The 19,861-nt window shown below is 43.0% G+C and overlaps 1 protein-coding gene across 4 annotated transcripts in view; it reads right to left on the reverse strand.

Moving 5' to 3' along the window:
- The window catches only part of PARD3B (par-3 family cell polarity regulator beta), a 1,021,205-nt gene extending 1,011,585 nt beyond the window's left edge, over positions 1–9,620 (reverse strand). For 3 of the 4 annotated variants that reach the window (XM_063429811.1, XM_063429813.1, XM_063429812.1), the window contains exon 1: positions 8,815–9,620. In XM_063429811.1, the coding sequence (XP_063285881.1) occupies positions 8,815–8,934 (120 nt within the window). In that variant the 5' untranslated portion in view covers positions 8,935–9,620. The remainder of the gene's footprint in view (positions 1–8,814) is intronic. The other variant, XM_063429810.1, reaches the window with a different exon arrangement.
- Between the last annotated feature and the right edge of the window lie 10,241 nt (positions 9,621–19,861).

The following is a 19,861-nucleotide window of genomic DNA, read 5'->3' on the forward strand; positions in this document are numbered from 1 at the left end:
ATAGACAAAGCACACAGAGAAGACAAGGAATTAAACAATGTTGTGATTTCTCCTCCTCATTTCCGATGTGTCCACTGACTATTCGTGGATGGAAATTGTGATGTCATTTGCTAAACCATTGATATAAATGTAACATAAAACAGAAGATCACATGAAAAAAAGGTTTTTCAAGGTTTTATTCAGTTGTGTAATTTCAGATAAAGTGACAGTTTCCCTTTGAAAACAAAATATTGTTATATTAGAAAAAAATAAATAGAAGTTTGGTGGCCTTTGGAGACATCACTCCACTGCTCTCTCTCCCTCAAATGATGGTTATAGAAAGAAAAAAGATACACCGGACCTGGCCGTGTCTGATAAAACCCCTGCATCAGATACGTTTGTACTGTATTCGCATACACATCAAAGTCACAGAGGGTACAGGGACTATTGTAGCTTGATCAATTTAACAGAAAAGAAAAAGGAATGAAATGTGACAATCACGATATACTCAATCACAAGAAAGCATTCAGATATAGATATATATATATATATATATCCATCCCAGAGGTCAATAAAACATATTAGGATTTGTTAAAGTAACAGTCCAACATTAAACATACTCCAATATATGATATACAGTGAGGGGGAAAAAGTATTTGATCCCCTGCTGATTTTGAACATTTGCCCACTGACAAAGAAATGATCAGTCTATAATATTAATGGTAGGTATATTTTAACAATGAGAGACCGTATAAAAAAAAATCCATTAAAAAAAAAAAAAAATACATGTCAAAAGTTATAAAATTGATTTGCATGTCAATGAGTTAAAAAAATATTTGATACCTTCGACTTAGTACTCGGTAGCAAAACCCTTGTTGGCAATCACAGAGGTCAGACGTTTCTGGTAGTTGGCCACCAGGTTTGCACACATCTCAAGAGGGATTTTGGCCCACTCCTCTTTGCAGATCCTCTCCAACTCATTAAAGGACCAGTTTCAGAGAATCTGCTATGTTTACGATTTTCACAGTGAGAAGACGCCAGCGTCCATAGGAAAGCATTGAGAATGCTTTCCTATAAGACTGGCTGAAGGCGCGCGTGGCTCTTGCCACGCATGCGCTTTCAGCCGATGACGTCAGAAGAGGGAGGAGAGTCCCCAGCGCCGAGTGAGCCCGACGCTGGAAAAAGGTAGGAATTTAACCCCTTCCTTTCCATAGAGCCAGGCGGGAGGGGGGCCCAGAGGGTGAGGGGGACCCAAGGACCCTATAGAGTCGTGAAAACTAGTATGTTTTCCTGGCACTATAGTGGTCGTTTAAGGTTTCGAGGAGGATGTTTGGCAACTCGAACCTTCAGCTCCCTCCACAGATTTTCTATGGGATTAAGGACTGGAGACTGGCTGGGCCACTCCAGGACCTTAATGTGCTTCTTCTTGCGCCACTCCGTTGTTGTCTTGGCAGTGTGTTTTGGGTCACTGTCATGCTGGAATACCCATCCACAACCTATTTTCAATGTCCTGGCTGAGGTAAGAAGGTTCTCACCCAAGATTTCATGGTACATGGCCCCGTCCATCGTCCCTTTGATGCGGTGCAGTTGTCCTGTCCCCTTAGCAGAAAAATAGCCTGAAAGCATAATGTTTCCACCTCCATGTTTGACGGTAGGGATGGTGTTCTTGGGGTCATAGACAGCATTCCACCTCCTCCAAACACAGCGAGTTTAGTTTATGCCAAAGAGCTTGATTTTGGTCTTATCTAACCACAACACTTTCACCCAGTTCTCCTCTGAATCATTAAGATGTTCACTGGCAAACTTTAGACGGGCCTGTATATGTGCTTTCTTGAGCAGGGGAATCTTGCGGGGGCTGCAGGATTTAAGACCTTCACAGCATAGTGTGTTACAAATTGTTTTCTTTGTGACTATGGTCCCAACTGCCTTGAGATCATTAACCAGATCCTCACGTGTAGTTCTGGGCCAATTCCTCACCGTTCTAATGATCATTGAAACTCCATGAGGTGAGATCTTGCATGGAGCACCAGACCAAGGGAGACTGACAGTTATTTTGTGTTTCTTCCATTTGTGAATAATTGCACCAAGGGACGGCTGGCAGCCTTAGGCCTGGGGGGCAAATCCAGTCAAATGGCCCATTGCACCACCGAATCAGCTCACCATCCATGCCCACCTTTTTCTGGTTTTATAACAGATATTGATGTTATGAAGCAAGACAAATATGATACAGTGCAAAGGAGGGGTGGATGGGGTGACTGTGCCAAGGAGGGGAGGTGGGGGTCACTGTGTGAAGGAGAGATGGGGAGGTAATGTGTGGGAGATGTGAGGGAGGGGGGGGGGACTAAATACCTTTTTCATTCCCTGGTGGTCCAGTGTTGGCCTACTGGTAATCTAGTGGGCTCCCTGGTGGTGATATCCAGTCTGCAGCTCCGCAGTGTACAGAGCTGCAGACCATGTGTCTCAGGAGACCTGCTCAAAGCGTTGCCGTGGAAACCTGCGGCAACGCTTTGTTGGCCAGATCTCGCGAGACACATGGTCTGTAGCTCTGCACACTGCGGAGCTGCAGACCAGCGGCCAAAGGCGTTCTCCGGCTGGGCAGCCTGGAGGGGCCTTGCACCCAGCGGTATATTGAGCAAGCCGCTGGGCCCCCTTCTGGTGTAGGGTCATCGGTCATTGACCGAGGAGACAACACAATCTGCCCTAAGGTGATTTAGGCGGCCGCAAGGCCTTAAGCGGTGGCCTAAACCGCCTAATTACAGAGCCACCTTTGCAGGCAGCAGTTTTTAAAATGATTTAGGGTGGCAATTGCCTCCCTGCTTCCGTCCCAGTCCGCCCCTGAATCACACCAATTGTTGTCACCTTCTCACCAAGCTGCTTGGCAATGGTCTTGTAGCCCATTTCAGGCTTGTGTAGGTCTACAATCTTGTCCCCGACATCCTTGGACAGCTTTTTGGTCTTGGCCATGGTGGGGAGTTTGGAATCTGATTGATTGCTTCTGTGTACAGGTGTCTTTTATGCAGGTTACGAGCTGAGATTAAGAGCACTCTCTATAAGAGAGTGCTCCTAATCTCAGCTTGTTATCTGTATAAAAGACACCTGGGAGCCAGAAATCTTGCTGATTGATAGGGGATCAAATACTTCTTATTTCACGCATTGACATGCAAATCAATTTGTAACTTTTTGACATGTGTTTTTCTGGATTTTTTTTATTATTCTGCCTCTCACTGTTGAAATACACCTACCATTAAAATTATAGACTGATCATTTCTTTGTCAGTGGGCAAACGTTCAAAATCAGCAGAGGATCAAATACTTTTTTTCCCCCTCACTGTAGTTCACTACGGAGTCTATAAGTATAATGTAATAACTCTGTTAACGGTTAACATATGTTTTGTGTTTATTATCTTAAAAGCTGCACCAGATTATTTGGGTGGATTCACCATCCTGCCTTGGTTCTTACACTTATGCCAGGTCCCCCCCATGTCATACAGAACAAAAAAAAAGGTAATGTCTGTCTCCTCTTACAGATTAAATTGGCGCATGCATGGATGGCAATTGCCACAAATACAGAGAATGCACAATAAAATGCTTCTCTTGGGAAGCATTAGTTTACTGCTTCCCTATCTTTTCACTTCAACTGTTTTTTTTGTTTGTTTTGTTTTTTTAAATGGATACTATAAGCACCCAGACTACTTCATCTTTATGAAGCAGTCTTGAGTGCAGTGCCCCTGTCATTTTAGCCTGCAATGAGAGCATTTCATTGTAGTGTGGTGCTCAACACGCTCGCGCTTCTTGTCCCCAATGCTTCTCTATGAAGAGCATTCTATCGAACAAGAAGACACAAGTGGTGACTACCAGTTGACACTGCGGGAGGAGAAGCGACCAGCTTCACCAAATGAGTCTCGATGCTGGAAAAAAATCTTAACCTCTCCCCTTTTTTAAATTGCATTTATGGTGGTCCCCGTATCTAAGCAGTTCGGCGAATACTATAGCATTAGAAAAACATGTTTGCAATGCATACCTACTGCTTTGGGTTCCTTTAACAACAGTGAACAAGGAAGCCTTCTTGGCTGTCAAGTTGACTGCTACGAGCTGCGTATCAAATTTTAATTAATAAAAGGTGTTGGTTTGTCTTGAACACTTTTATAAATTTGGATAAAGGGTACCTCCTATTAATCCCTAAAGCCGTAAGAAGAAGTATCAATTTAACTGTTGAGGGATTTTGAGTTTTATATAGAAATGCTACTCATGTACTTACCTGCACCATACTCACTGACCTTTCACTGAATAAACTTGCCTTTGTAAAGGACCGTTTAGTAGCTGGGTTTATCTTTGAACCCAAGTGGTTAATATTTCATGCTGCACAGCATGTGAAGCTGTGTCAATGCAAGGTCTTCTTCATTAGAAACGTGATGTTGTACACTAAAAACAGACTAATTAAAAATAAAACCTGCAATTTATGCAATCACAAGGAAAAATTCAAGTTGACTGTTCTTTTAAAATAATTAAGCGGATACTTCTGTTATGGTAGAAAATTACTAAAACGCATGTTTCCATTTGGAGAACTTTTTAGTCAGCTTGGTTTCAGAAATTCTGCCGACACACATTTCTAAAGCAATGCTCATAAAATGATTATTCTGCTGTGAGCTGGAACTTTGTGACTCATGTATGGGAAAAGCATGGTTTGTCAGCAGGCTGGGGTTAGGGCCGGATTTCCCATAAGACCAGAGGTTATGGCCATGGCCTTAGCGCCAGGCATGAGTGGGACAGCATGGCCGGTGGGGAGATCAAAGTGGGTGTGTCTGCACAGGTCAATGAGTGTGCGTGTGTCTGTGTGCGTGTGTCTGTGTGCGTGTGTCTGCATGGGTCACTTAAGGGAAAAGCCATGTCACTGGAATATGGATTAAAAAATTGAAAAGCGGGTTTGTGGATATAACAAAAAATCTGAAAAGCCAATTTCATATTAAAGGGACACTATAATCACCAGAACAACTACAGCTTATTGTATTTGTTCTGGTGAGTAGAATCATTCCTTTCAGACATTTTGCAGTAAACACTGTTTTCAGAGAAAAGGCAGTGATTACATTACAGCCTACGGATAACTCCAATGGTTACTCCTCAGATGGCTACTAGAGGTGCTTCCTGGGCAGTGCTGCACACCTTCTGCATGCAGACACTAAACTTTCCTCATCAAATTGAAGTGATTCAATGCATTTCCATGAGGAGATGCTGATTGTCCAGGGCTGTGTTTGGTGTATGATGGCTAGGGCCCTGATCTGCCTCCTTAACAAACTGAGCCAATCCAATACTTTCCTACGGGACAGCATTGTGATTGGCTCAGACCACCACTTCTGATGATGCCAACTAAACAGGTAGATCGGGAGCAGAGCCAGCAGCAGCAGACTGATATAAAGGTAAGATTCTACTGTATTTAGGGTGGCAAGGGGGGGGGGACAAATAGTGATTTTAACACTGTAGGGTCAGGAATACATCTTTGTGTTCCTGACCCTATAGTGTTCCTTTAAAGTAACACTATAGCATTAGCAATGCAAGCACATTATTATTATTATTATTATTATTTTATTATTTATATAGCGCCAACAAATTCCGTAGCGCTGTACAATGGGACACATATATATACACATAGTACTAATACTATAATATTCCCCTACCTGTAGGTGTCCAGCCCCACTTGCAGGGGTTTATAAGGTAATATTTCAAAGCAAACTGGTCTTTGTTCTCACCTAATCCAAAGTTTCTCTACTATTACTGCAATGTAAACATTTATTTTCCTGCAAATGGAAATGACAGTAGCATGGCACCAGGACCACTTCATTCAGATGAAGTGGTTTGGCGGCCTACTGAGCATAAGCAACATGACCATAACAGTAACAAACCCTGTTTAATGCAAAGTAGTTCAGGAGAGTTTTGACTTAAAATGGGCTATACTGTACTTAGTACCCAGAGACTGTCTTCACCTGAACTGCATTTGAAATACGAATTAATACTTCTATAATATTTGTGTCAATTTCATTCCATCTGAATGGTACGGAGTGGTTGAGAACACTGGGCTAATCCGCCCCAGCACTTTCAGCAAATGACCACCATCCTTTCATTTCTGATAAATAAAAAAAAATGATGGTAATTTAAGGTACAGTGCAGCTTTAAAAAAAAAAACAAAGGGGATCCTCTGGGCTCTATAACAATCTCATAAAAATGAAGTTATGATGCCAGCTTGTCAGGAAATGATTGACCCCAAAGTCTCCTCTCCAGTGTCGGGTCGCTCTGGCCCTGTCAACATTCACTTACTGAAAATGATTGCCACTGATTTGCTTAGAGTGGTCATGAAAAAGACAGTCTATGAGGTTCCTGCAGTCTTGCCATATCCTCCATAGACCTCAGTGACTCTCATGCAATCACGATAGAGTACTACGCGGACGTTGGTTCCTGCCAACTGAAGCAAGTTGACAGTACCCGCAAGGGACAGGTTCAGGTAAGCATAACATTCCCCTGCACACATCTGCCACTGCACTGCCAGCAGAGCAGTTACAGTCAGGGGTCTTTGCAATTTATGTAAGGACCCCAGGTGGTGACAGAACCCCTTAAGGACCAAACTTCTGGAATAAAAGGGAATCATGGCATGTCACACGTCATGTGTCCTTAAAGGACCACTCTAGTGCCAGGAAAACACTCGTTTTCCTGGCACTAGAGTGCCCTGAGGGTGCCCCCACCCTCAGGGTCCCCCTCCCGCCCGGCTCTGGAAAGGGGGTAAAACTTACCTTTTTCCAGCGCTGGGCAGGGAGATCTCTGCCTCCGATCCTCCTCCGTTCCGCCCCGTCGGCTGAATGCGCACTCACGGCAAGAGCTGCGCGCGCATTCAGCCGGTCGCATAGGAAAGCATTTACAATGCTTTCCTATGGACGCTTGTGTGCTCTCACTGTGATTTTCACAGTGAGAATCGCGCAAGCGCCTCTAGCGGCTATCAGTGAGACAGCCACTAGAGGATTTGGGGGAAGGCTTAACCCATTAATAAACATAGCACTCTGAAACTGCTAGGTTTATAAAAAAAAATGGGTTAACCCTAGCTGGACCTGGCACCCAGACCACTTCATTAATCTGAAGTGGTCTGGGTGCCTAGAGTGGTCCTTTAAGGGGTTAAATAACCACTAAAGTCCTTTCCCTCACTATGAGGGTTTAAAGATAGTTTTACTTGCCTTTAATCCCTCTCCACACTGATCTCACTACGGACGCGTCACCTCCTTGGCTGAGATCATAAATAGTGTCTTTGCAAATTGTGACAGAACCATTTTCTTTAATTATATGCATGAACAGGACTTTCGTCCCGCCAACATTAAAGGCACTGGTCATTCCATTCAATTCTGTCCAAAAAAGAGCTGATGAAATCTGTTCTGTGGCAACTGGTGAACTTAAAGGATCACTATAGTGTCAGGAAAACAAACTATTTCCTGACACTATATCATCCTTGGGGGACCCTCACCCTCAGTGTCCCCTTCCCCCTGTGCCGAAGGGGTTAAAACCCCTTCAGCAGGTTACCTTAATCCACCAACCCTCCCTGCCGACGTCAGCTCCTGAGTGGAGTGGACGCAAGAGCCGTGCGCGCATTCAAACAGTCCATAGGAAAGCATTTCTCAATGCTTTCCTACGGATGTTCTGCACGCTGGATGCGAATTTCACATCCAACGTCGCAGAAACACCTCTAGCGGCTGTCAGGAAGATAGCCACTAGAGGTTGGAACTGCTATGTTTACATGTGAAGGGATAAAACCTGAGGGACCTGGCACCCAGACCACTTCATTGAGCTGAAGTGGTCTGGGTGACTATAGTGTGACTTTAAGAAGTATTGGCTTCTACCCTCAAAATTTGTCTATCAACATTTTCCCTAATGTATTGGGCCTAGCCTATGTACTCAACCCTTGACCCAATGAGAGTTAATGACTTGTTCAATTCCATGAAAATCTATAAATAAACCTAATTGGGAAGTAGCAACCTTTTAAAAAAGAGGTCTGTTTATATAACCTATTGACATTACCCAACGGCAGCCCTATATGACAGGACAACATGCAGGCCTGTCTATTAGGGCATCCAAGATCAGATGGCCCAATGGGCAGCCTGTGGGTGATGTCAGAAATCACATTAGACCAGGCTAAGCTCGTCTGAGGGGGATCTATGCCCAAATAATTGTTTGCTGTTCAAAAATATCTCCAAATTCACATGATTAGTTGCTCTACCTCCCATTATCAACTCCAGGTATCAATAAAGAAGGGAGCACTTGTAACAAAAACTGTGGGGGAGCTGCCCCACCAGCCACAATTAATTGTATCTATTTTGTGAAGAAGGCAAATTCCACTGAACATTTATATATGCAAAGCCCAGCTGATGGAGACAACTAGTAATTTCAAGCCTCCAAAAGGCACAGACCTAAATCACCTCAACAATTAAAGATGGTTGGCCTCAATAACAACACTTCTATGAGCAGGCTTTCAATACAGTACACATCTGAGAGATATTAAAAAAATAAAAAAATAAATAAAAAAAATAATGAATTACATGACCTAGTAGTCACAGTAAATTAAAATGGTAATGCAATTATCTCCCATGAAGTATGGCATATAAAGGGTTAACATTTTCTACCAGAGGTCCATGTCTCATTAAATGCAGACCATTCTTGTTATGAAAGGTTTACTCAGGGATAATATAGGGGAAGTTAGGAGTATACAAGTTGTATTGTAACAAGACTTGACAAACCACCTGTATGTGAAGAATGCTGTGCATTTCCGAAAAAGATCACATGTACTTTATTATTGAACAAATCTTACTTTTTCCCTGGCTTTGATGAACCTCTGGGCGGCTTGTTGGATTAACTCTCTCACGTTTATCCTTCCATCCTTGCAAGGAACCACAATCCCAGTACTTCCAAAACATACTGTCACTTTCATAATTCTTTCCCACCAAGAAACTGCTTTAAACTTATCCGTTTGCAGTTGGTTGTCTCAGTGTTCTTTCCTGCTAGCAACAGGTGCAGCTGTCTTGAAGCTGTTACAGGTCCAAATCAACATGCTCCATCATTTTCATTTATCCATGGGGGCGAGGGAATAACATGAAACTATATCAGTAATCCAGGTGCTTGCAGTAATTAAACAGTGAGCATGCAGGTGTTTGATCACTTGGCTCTTTCAAAGTTAAAAAGAAAGAAAAAAAAAAAAGTTAGGGAAATGGAATGGGGGAGGGTGGAGATAAATAAATGTGATTTTTTTTTTTTTTATTGTTAACCTGATCAATAGTTAAACTATCCTCCCCAGGGAATACAACCCCCCTTATAAAAGGCGGAAGGACAGTGAGAGGCTGTAAGGAGGGTAAAGGTGGAATGGGGAAGCCACACCAGACAAATACTGCAGCATGGGCTGGGCTTTCACGACAGTTTAGGGGCTCAGAAAGGAGGAATTAAGGGGTTACTTTGCCAAGATGGTCCAGGGGTAAAAAAGCTTTAAAAAGTCCCGGGTTAAAAAGTGTGGATCAGGGCCGGATTCCCAGAGAGGCACTGCTGCAGGGGAGGAGCAGATGGATACTATGTCACCACAGAGGGAGGAGAGGCTCCATTGGAACAGGAGAAGAGGAGGGAGCAGTCATTAGACTGCTTGCATGATTGCTGCTACTCCCTGCACCCTCCCCCTTAGCCATGCAAATACTGAATGAGTGAAAGAAGAGGGAAAGTGAATGAGAAAGGGGGGGGGGGGGGTCAGAGGGGAGTAGCAGCTGATATAGGCAGAGAAAGAATGGGGACAAAATACAGGGATGGAGGCAGCACCTAAATATTCAGCTGTAAGGGGCATTTATAAGGATCTATAATTGGGAGTAAGCAGGTATTGTTATGTCAGTGATTGCTACATTTTAGAACTTTCGTTTCTATGGAATAAATGCCACACAATGCTCAGCCAATATGTCTGGGCATCATGAGAGCTGTGCTATCCACTTGCTTCAACTATCATTTACTTACAATGTTGAATGAAATAGAGGAAGTGTGTCAAACACCTCATATAGTTATGAGAGCGTGTGACAAACTGAGGTCAGTTTGGTGGTTCCAGTTCCACCATATAGGGCTTGTACCCAAATAAAGTATTAAACAAAAATTAAATATATTGGAGACTCACCGAGGTGAGGCTCATAAGCTGGGTTTAGTACAATACATAGTGAATAACTTAATACATATAATAATGACTGAACCAGACGCACTGTAAATAGATGCAGTATCTATATGATCTTAATTGGTAACTCCAGGTATACGGTATTGGGTTCTAATCAAAAATACTTTATAATGTTCTTAGCAGAACAGAAATCCAAGAGAACACACAAATACCAAAGGAGTACCAAAAAGATAAGATACAAACAAGGGAAGATAAAGTATTAAGGCTGGAGTAATAGTGGTGGATTCTCTAAACAGTGAAGAATCAGAGAGTCCACCAGAGTATAAATGGTACACTTACCGAAATGGTACCATATAGGGTATAAATCCTGAATCTTAAAACTCCTAAATAAGTCACCTCCAAGGGTGTGCTGGGCTATCAATGTAAATAAAAGGATCTATATACAGATACAGCCACCAAAAGCACAAAGTATAAAGAAACAAATATGTATCCCTGCAGCTCCTAAGGAAAACACCTTCAGGGGTGTTCTATACTGTCCCTAGGAGTGAAAAGCAGAAGAGGTACCATATAGAGTATACATCCTGAGTCTTAGATCTCCTAAATAAGGCACCCCCAAGGGTGTGCTGGGCTATCAATGTTGAATCAAAGGATCAATCAATAAGATACATATGCAGCCACAGAGAGGACAAAGTAGGGAGAAACAACTATATGTCCCTACAACTCCTAGAAAAACACCTTCGAGGGTGTTCTATACTGTCCCTAGGAGTAGAGAGGAGAGAAGGATAAATGCTGCTCCAAATGCCTATAACAGAAATCTTCTAAATAGCATCACTCAGTGCTATCTGGACAAAAATAGGTGAACCAAAACAAAATTAAATTAACCACCTAGTGTTCCCATAGTGTTGAGTGAATAAAAGGATTTAACCCGACGCGCGTTTCGGTGCTTTCTAAGGCACCTTCGTCAGGGCCCCTGACGAAGGTGCCTTAGAAAGCACCGAAACGCGCGTCGGGTTAAATCCTTTTATTCACCCAACACTATGGGAACACTAGGTGGTTAATTTAATTTTGTTTTGGTTCACCTATTTTTGTCCAGATAGCACTGAGTGATGCTATTTAGAAGATTTCTGTTATAGGCATTTGGAGCAGCATTTATCCTTCTCTCCTCTCTACTCCTAGGGACAGTATAGAACACCCTCGAAGGTGTTTTTCTAGGAGTTGTAGGGACATATAGTTGTTTCTCCCTACTTTGTCCTCTCTGTGGCTGCATATGTATCTTATTGATTGATCCTTTGATTCAACATTGATAGCCCAGCACACCCTTGGGGGTGCCTTATTTAGGAGATCTAAGACTCAGGATGTATACTCTATATGGTACCTCTTCTGCTTTTCACTCCTAGGGACAGTATAGAACACCCCTGAAGGTGTTTTCCTTAGGAGCTGCAGGGATACATATTTGTTTCTTTATACTTTGTGCTTTTGGTGGCTGTATCTGTATATAGATCATTTTATTTACATTGATAGCCCAGCACACCCTTGGAGGTGACTTATTTAGGAGTTTTAAGATTCAGGATTTATACCCTATATGGTACCATTTCGGTAAGTGTACCATTTATACTCTGGTGGACTCTCTGATTCTTCACTGTTTAGAGAATCCACCACTATTACTCCAGCCTTAATACTTTATCTTCCCTTGTTTGTATCTTATCTTTTTGGTACTCCTTTGGTATTTGTGTGTTCTCTTGGATTTCTGTTCTGCTAAGAACATTATAAAGTATTTTTGATTAGAACCCAATACCGTATACCTGGAGTTACCAATTAAGATCATATAGATACTGCATCTATTTACAGTGCGTCTGGTTCAGTCATTATTATATGTATTAAGTTATTCACTATGTATTGTACTAAACCCAGCTTATGAGCCTCACCTCGGTGAGTCTCCAATATATTTAATTTTTGTTTAATACTTACAATGTTGCACTGATTTACAGAGATTTTTTTTTCCCCCACAAAGGAGAGAAAAGGCCAAATATTGGTTCAAAAGAGAGAAGAGCTGGAGGGTTAACTGAACTGGTATCAAATGGATGTGTCCTACTTTCATTTATTTATTTTATATTGTTTATTTAGATATTCTTATCTGGGGATCTTTACATAATTAACTGTAAGGCAGTGATTAATTAGCGCATTAATTATGCAATCATTGTGCGACACACATGAAAATATTAGAATCAAGTGCAATGTTATTGCCAACTAGGGTGATGGCAGGTAAAGCTTTTGAGTTGGTTGAAGTGCAATGTTAGGATAGGGGAAATATGATGAATAGGAGACGTTAAAGGACCACTATAGGCACCCAGACCACTTCAGCTTAATGAAGTGGTCTGGTTGCCAGGTCCAGCTAAGATTAACCCTTTCTTCTATAAACATAGCAGTTTCAAAGAAACTGCTATGTTTATAATAGGGTTAATCCAGCCTCTAGTGGCTGTCTCATTGACAGCCGCTAAAGGCGCTTCCGCGCTTCTCACTGTGATTTTCACAGTGAGAAGACACCAGCGTCCATACGAAAGCATTGAGAATGCTTTCCTATGGATTGGCTGAATGCGCGCGCGGCTCATGCTGCGCATGCGCATTCAGCCGATGACGGCAATATGGAGGAGGAGAGGAGGATAGTTCCCTGCCCGGCGCTGGAGAAAGAGGTACATTTAACCCCTTCCACCCCCTAGAGCCTGGCGGGAGGGGGGCCCTGAGGGTGGGGGCACCCTCAGGGCACTATAGTGCCAGGAAAACAAGTATGTTTTCCTGGCACTATAGTGGTCCTTTAACCCCTTAAGGACCAAACTTCTGGAATAAAAGGGGATCATGACATGTCACACATGTCATGTGTCCTTAAGGGGTTAAAGGGACACTCTACTGCCCAAATACACAAAATAATAATGACTGTTTTTGTTTTTAAATATTTTCCATTTCGCATATATCTAAATCCAGCTTGCAAAAGCTGAAGATCTCGTATCTGAAGCCTTTGCGAGCCCTCCTCTTCTAGTCCAGCCCAGCCTTTCTGTGGCTGTCCAATCACTTACCAATGCCAATAGGTAGGTTTTCTGGGCAATTGACAGCCTCTTGAGTTTAGCTCCATGGAGCTAAACAACCAGGTAATAGGACCTGTTGTCTGATTGACAGCCATATTGGGAGGGGAGTGTGTTGTAAGAAGGTTAATTAGTTAAAGTGCCAATATGTATTGAAATCTGCACTTTTTGAAGAAAAAAAAAAAACACTGAAAGCCCTTTAGCAAGTTGAAGTTCTGTAGGGGACTGGAGTGTCCCTTAAAAATGGTGTTACATACACCATAACAATCTGTGATTCTTGCATTTATTATGACGCAAGGAGGCACACTGTCACTCCATTCCTGCACACAGTAAGGTTTATTCAAATATTTTGAACAATATTGAGGAAATGTAACTAATTTTCTCATTATTATCATCACGCTGACTTTGTGTGCTGAGAATCCTCCGATTTTGTCACACCACATGAAAACACTTGTAGCCTCCAAACTGTAGTGATTCTGGAGTGTCCATTCAAATTGCACTTGTTATGGTACACGCAGCTCGTGTTTAAATTAAAGAACATAAAATGGAATCTATAAATTGTGCTACATTATGGCATATGTTCCTATTTCCTTTTAGCTATGCACAATCTGTGCTCGTCATAGGAATAATCACAGCAATTGTAATGCATGACAGCAACTTTTAAAAACATTGATACATTTCTATATGTGTAGATTAAATGTCATACTCCTTCATTTGAGCAAAGGTTGTACCCGTTTCAGTGCATTGAAAATGGGTGCCATAAGTGTTCCTTTAACTGCAACTTCTAACCCTATTAACATTTTTCCTTTTGTATCCCTTGACTATGCTCATGCTAAAGAGAGTTTTTTTTTTTGTTTGTTTGTTTTTTTTAAAAAGGAAAGCACAACCTGGGTTCAGACTGGGATAGTACCTTGTAAAAACGCTGCATGATGGGTAGGATTGTAAATAGGATAGGTTGTGTTGTAAATGAAGGTGTATATCAATCTTTATTGTACTTTGGCTCTTTAAAGGGACACTATAGTCACCTGAATAACTACAGCTTAATGTATTTATTCTGGTGAGTATACTCTGTTTCTGCTGGCCTTTTGCTGTAAACGCTGTCTTTTCAGAGAAAAGGCAGTTTTATTTTTTTATATTGCTTTTTGGGGGCAACTCTGGTGGCAGTCACTCAGTCAATGCATTCCTATGAGGAGATGCTGATTGGCCAGCGCTGTGTTAGGCTCCACCCCACATCCATGGCTGAGTTAATCAGAATTGATCATCTCAGCAAATCCAATACTTTCCCATAGGAAAGCATTGGGTTGGCTGATATCAATTCTGATGATCTCAGCCAATGAGGCAGAGCTAGCGCCGGCAGACCTGCTAGTGCTGCAGATGCAGATGGACCTGCTGATAGTGCTGAATCCACCAATCCCAATCAGCATATCCCTGGCTTCTGCAGCTCTCCTCATACAAAATATAACATATAATAATATAAATTATTGGAGAAGATAGCTGGTGATGTCAGCTTGAATGTCACTGAAGGAGGAGGTGGAGGCTGCAGCATAGAAGTCCTGGCGCTGAAAACGATATGAGTGATCATTATTAAACTTACATTTTTAAAATCAGAATAGGAGGTGGACTAAAGGAAATTTATTCTTATTATTGGGTCTATATGTTCCCTTTAAGAGAAATCAAAAAACCTAGAGCACCTGCCTTGCAAAGACTTCTCATTGAGCTGCATTGTGGAGTCTGTGATTGGACAGCCACAGAAAGCCTGTGTTAGGGGAAAAGCGGAGGGCTTGTAAAGGATGCATACAGCAGATCTGCTGCTTTTGCAAGCTGTTTTTAGATTTATCCTTTAAGATATAACCTTAAGGGTATATCTACTGACTAGTATTACAAATAAATTATTGGAGTTTTTATAAGATTATTTATTTAATTTTTTTTTAAACTGTAGGCACTGTAGCTGGTTCATCTCTTAAAGTGACTTTAGTATCTGGAGCTTTCTAGTACCATCATTTTATTTATTTTTAAATGTTTTAGCGCTAAACAGGAGACACCAGCAGTCCAGCTCCATTGTGCTACTTGGGCTAATGAGGAAACATTAGCCTGAGCAGCAATTAGAAGATGTGATTGTGACACTCTCAGTTAATAGCAACACCCATTGCTGGTATGAATTGATATGGCTGTGGTTTACAGCATAAACATATTCTGGAGCGCTTTACAATTATAGAAAGGCTCTGCTCAAATGAGCAAATGTATGATGTTTATAGGTTGGTGGACATATATCTTGGGTGTTTTGCCCACGAACACTAGGTTGCCTGGCTGCAGCTCCAGATCCGTGCTCCTTTGATAGGCCCATGTGGTCTAAATTACTTTCAGAACTTATTTTAGCCACACCACTCTAGCTGCCACATTTCCTTACAGTGCTGCCTGCCACATAGCAAACCGTGAAACAGTCACACAGCAGAAGACAAGGCCATACCTAGTTGATATGCTTCCATCCAAATCTTCTGATCTCCACTGATCAGCCTAGCATTTATATTGCAGTAAAAAGCAGTTTATGCGCCCTGTTGGAACAGGCTGGTCTTGAGACTCCATCTAGTCTGGCACTTTCTAAATCGTCCTGCATGTCTGGAGGGATCATAGCGTGTGCCCAAAGAAGGAACACTACTCTCTCACACACTGGTCCACCAGGAAGGGGTGAGTAGCTGGACCTGTGGTAGGGCAATTTTAAAGAAACTAGTAGACAGAAATGAGGACAGAAATGGGTAGAGACATATGGGGAATTATATGGGGGGTTGATATTCGAGTCATAAGGAGCACCTGAGGACATAGGGGACAAGAACGAAGATGCAGGTTGATTAAAAGTGCAAACGTGGTTAGAGTTAAAAGGTAGACAAATATTGGGAAAATCTGGGTAAATGTGAGGTTCTTCTGCTGGTCTATTGCAGGGAAACAATATTTTGTATATGTGGAGAACATTTTATACAGTTCTACAAAGTTCAGTTTATAAATCAGATAGCCTGGTCTACTGGATTTACAAAGGACTGCATTACATGCATTGTGTTTTGCATGCCTGTAACATCTGATTAACAACATATAATGCTGCCAGTATTGTTATTATGCTTATAATACACACATGCACACCCCCTTCCCAACTCAGATATAGGATTTCCAGACTATCTTTTCTAGAAACCACAGCCCACAGTCATGAATGCACATTGCACTCTTTTTTCTCAAGAGGCACATATAAGTGGTATCTTGGAGAAATTAACTAGGATGGCTGTACACAGTTCCAAAATTGAGATTGGATTGGTAGAAATGGGGCAGCTAACGTAAATGTGTGTGTGTAGATGGTTTTATATAAATCTGCAGCAATCGGTTTGTATAAAAACTTGTAGAGTTCTTTGATTTAGGGATGCAATTAGGCCCATAGTGATCTTTAGCCCCAGGCCCAAAAATGGTTTAACACTGAGTGGAGGGACAGTACTAGGGGACTCCAGGCACCATTACTAGTTTAAATAGTGCCTACAGTGTCCCTTTAACAATTCCTTCCTGATTTTATAACCTCTCGATTTCCTAGATACACCCCTTCTCAATCACTTCACCTGCTAGTTACCTTCTCTTGTCCTCACATTGTTAATTTTCAACTACAGGATATGTCAAGAGCCATTCCACTCTTATTGAATGCCCTACACCAAGCATGCCAAACATGCGGCCTACAATGAATATTTTTGCGCCCCCCTGCCCTGGGGCTGCTTTCAGCTGTGGCTGCAACCAGCTGCAATACAGGAAAAATATTTCCTGATTCTTGCCCTCCTGGCCACAAGAGAGCAGAGTGGCTGTGTGTCTGCTGAGCAGACCAGACAAGACACTCCCCCATCCCTCCTGCTTGCAGTGCCAGAGGAGTGTCTGGCGTGCTTCAGCAGGGCTGGAGGATGGACAGCAAATCGTAAGGTAGGAGAAGAGGGGCTTGGGGGAGGGGGGCAGTGTATTTGAAGGAAGGAGGGGGCAGTGTATTTATTTGAGGAAGGGAGGGGGCCAGTGTATTAGAGTGGTGGTGGGGGAGGCAGTGTGTTAAATTGGGGGTGGGCAGTGTATTAATTTTAAGAGCGGTAAGGAGCAGTGCAGGGGTGGACTGACCACTCACAGGGCCCTCGGGCAGTGGGTGACCAAGGCCCCCCCTCCTGGTCCTGGTACAAGGTTTTATGGCCCCCTACTACTCTTCTCCCCCTTCTGCTGCTTTCACACATATATGTGTAGGCTGCCCAGCACACAGAATGGCTGTGTGAGAGCCACACAGCCCTGACTCCCACACCCGCGAAGCCCCCTAAAATGGCCAGATTTGGGGTGTAATGGTGGCTGAGGTGAGGGCAGGGGAACTGTGGTGGGTCCAAGGGGGACTGAGGTGGGTGCAGGGGGAGATGTGGTGTGTGGAGGAAGAGCTGAGGTGGGTACAGAGAGGGGTTGTGGTGGGAGAAGAGGGGGCCTAGGTGGGAGCAGAGGGGGCTAAGGTGGGAGCAGAGGGGTGCTGAGGTGGGTACTGGGGTGCTGAGGTGGGTACTGGAGGGCTGAGGTGGGTACTGGGGGCTGAGGTGGGTACAAAGGGGGCTGAGGTGGGTGCTGGGGAGATGTGGTGTGTGGAGGAGGAGCTGAGGTGGAATCAGGGGGCCGAGGTGTGTGCGAGGGGGCTGAGGTGGATACAAGGGGGGCTGAGTTGGGTACGAGGGGGCTGAGGTGGATACGAGGGGGCTGAGGTGGATACAAGGGGGGCTGAGGTGGATACAAGGGGGGCTGAGGTGGATACAAGGGGGGCTGAGGTGGATACAAGGGGGGCTGAGGTGGGTACAAGGGAGCTGAGGTGGGTACAAGGGGGGCTGAGGTGGGTACAAGGGGGGCTGAGGTGGGTACAAGGGGGGCTGAGGTGGGTACAAGGGGGGCTGAGGTGGAATCAGGGGGGCTGAGGTGGAATCAGGGGGGCTGAGGTGGGAGTAGAGGGGGCTGAGGTGGATACAAGGGGGGCTGAGGTGGTGTCACGTTTAAACATTTGTTATGAAGGAACACAACTGCAGATTTCTTATAGTTCGAATATTTATTAGAAAGTTATTGGTATTGACTTTAATTCCAATTTACAGGTACTGTAGCATTAAGTAATAAACGATAACTGAAGTCCACAATTATATGCACTGTAGCTTTAAGGAGTAAACGATAACTGAAGTCCACAATTATATGCACTGTAGCTTTAAGGAGTAAACGATAACTGAAGCAGCAAGAGTCCTTTAGTAGTATTAAGTAATTAGATGATAAGAAGTTACAATAGCTGTTCCATAGACTTTAAATGAAGAAAGATAGATGCAGCTAACTGAGACAAGTATGAGTTGAAGTTAGCTGTAACGGTTGGCTTTAACGAAGGACCTTGGAGACAGGAAATAACAGCTTTAGATACAATGCTTATCAGAGAAGTTTTACTTAGCTTCCAGCACATAGAACACTGGTTCCCGAGATTTCCTCAGAGGCGGATTATCCTGCATGGATAGAGTTCAGTTTTAGCCGTGGATGAGGAAAGGTGAAGGGAACTTGAAGTCTTCCAGTCCGGTCCGGTAACAGCAGGCTTTCACAACGATGTTGCAGCCGGTTCGTGAGTACGGAACGTAGTTCATTAATCCAGCGTCGATCTGCTGGTGTGGTCAGATTAAATAGGGAGACCGGGTCATGAAGAGGTGTGGCTAAGCTCCGTGGAACCAGGAAGTAAGGGGATAATATAATTAAGGCATGACAGTATCCCCTCCTTAATGAGCAACCTCTGGGTGCTATTGACTTGGCTTAGAAGGGTAGCGTTTGTGAAACTTGGAAACTAATTTGTCAGCATGAACGTCAGAGGAGTTTTCCCATGTATCTTCATCAACTCCATATCCTTTCCATCTGATGAGGTATTGTAAGGAGCCACGATGGATCCGTGAATCCAGTATACTTTGAATCTCATATTCTTCTTCACCCTGGACCAGGATGGGGTCAGGAGAAGTAGTGACATTCCTTTGGAAAGGGTCAGGATGATGAGGCTTCAGCAAGGACACATGAAAAACAGGATGCAGCTTTAAAGTTGGTGGAAGTTTCAATTTAACAACATTACGGTTGATAATCGATAGGATTGGAAAAGGACCAAGAAAAAGAGAACTTAACTTCTTTGATGGACGGTTTGTAGAAATGTTCTTTGAGGAAAGCCAGACAAGATCACCGATTTGATAAGAAGGTGAAGGTTGTCTTTTTGTATCAAAAAACTTCTTTTGAGTGGAGGAGGCCAATTCAAGATTCTCATGTAATTTCTTGAACAAAGAGGACATATGAGAAATTTGATTCGAATCGGAGAGATTAGATGAAGAACTTGTCTGAGCAGGAAATGAGGAAGGATGAAATCCATAATTGGATAGAAATGGAGTCATTTTACTGCTGGTATGAAAAGAGTTATTGTATGCAAATTCTGCCATAGGTAACCAAGTTATCCAATCGTCTTGTAAGTGAGAGCAATAACATCGTAGATATTGTTCTAAGCATTGGTTGACTCTTTCAGTTTGTCCATCTGTTTGAGGATGATATGCAGATGATAGTTTACGTTGGATATGAAGAGTGGCACATAAAGCAGTCCAGAATTTGGAGGTAAA

This window comes from Pelobates fuscus, chromosome 8 (assembly GCF_036172605.1).
Source record: "Pelobates fuscus isolate aPelFus1 chromosome 8, aPelFus1.pri, whole genome shotgun sequence".
NCBI lineage: Eukaryota > Metazoa > Chordata > Amphibia > Anura > Pelobatidae > Pelobates > Pelobates fuscus.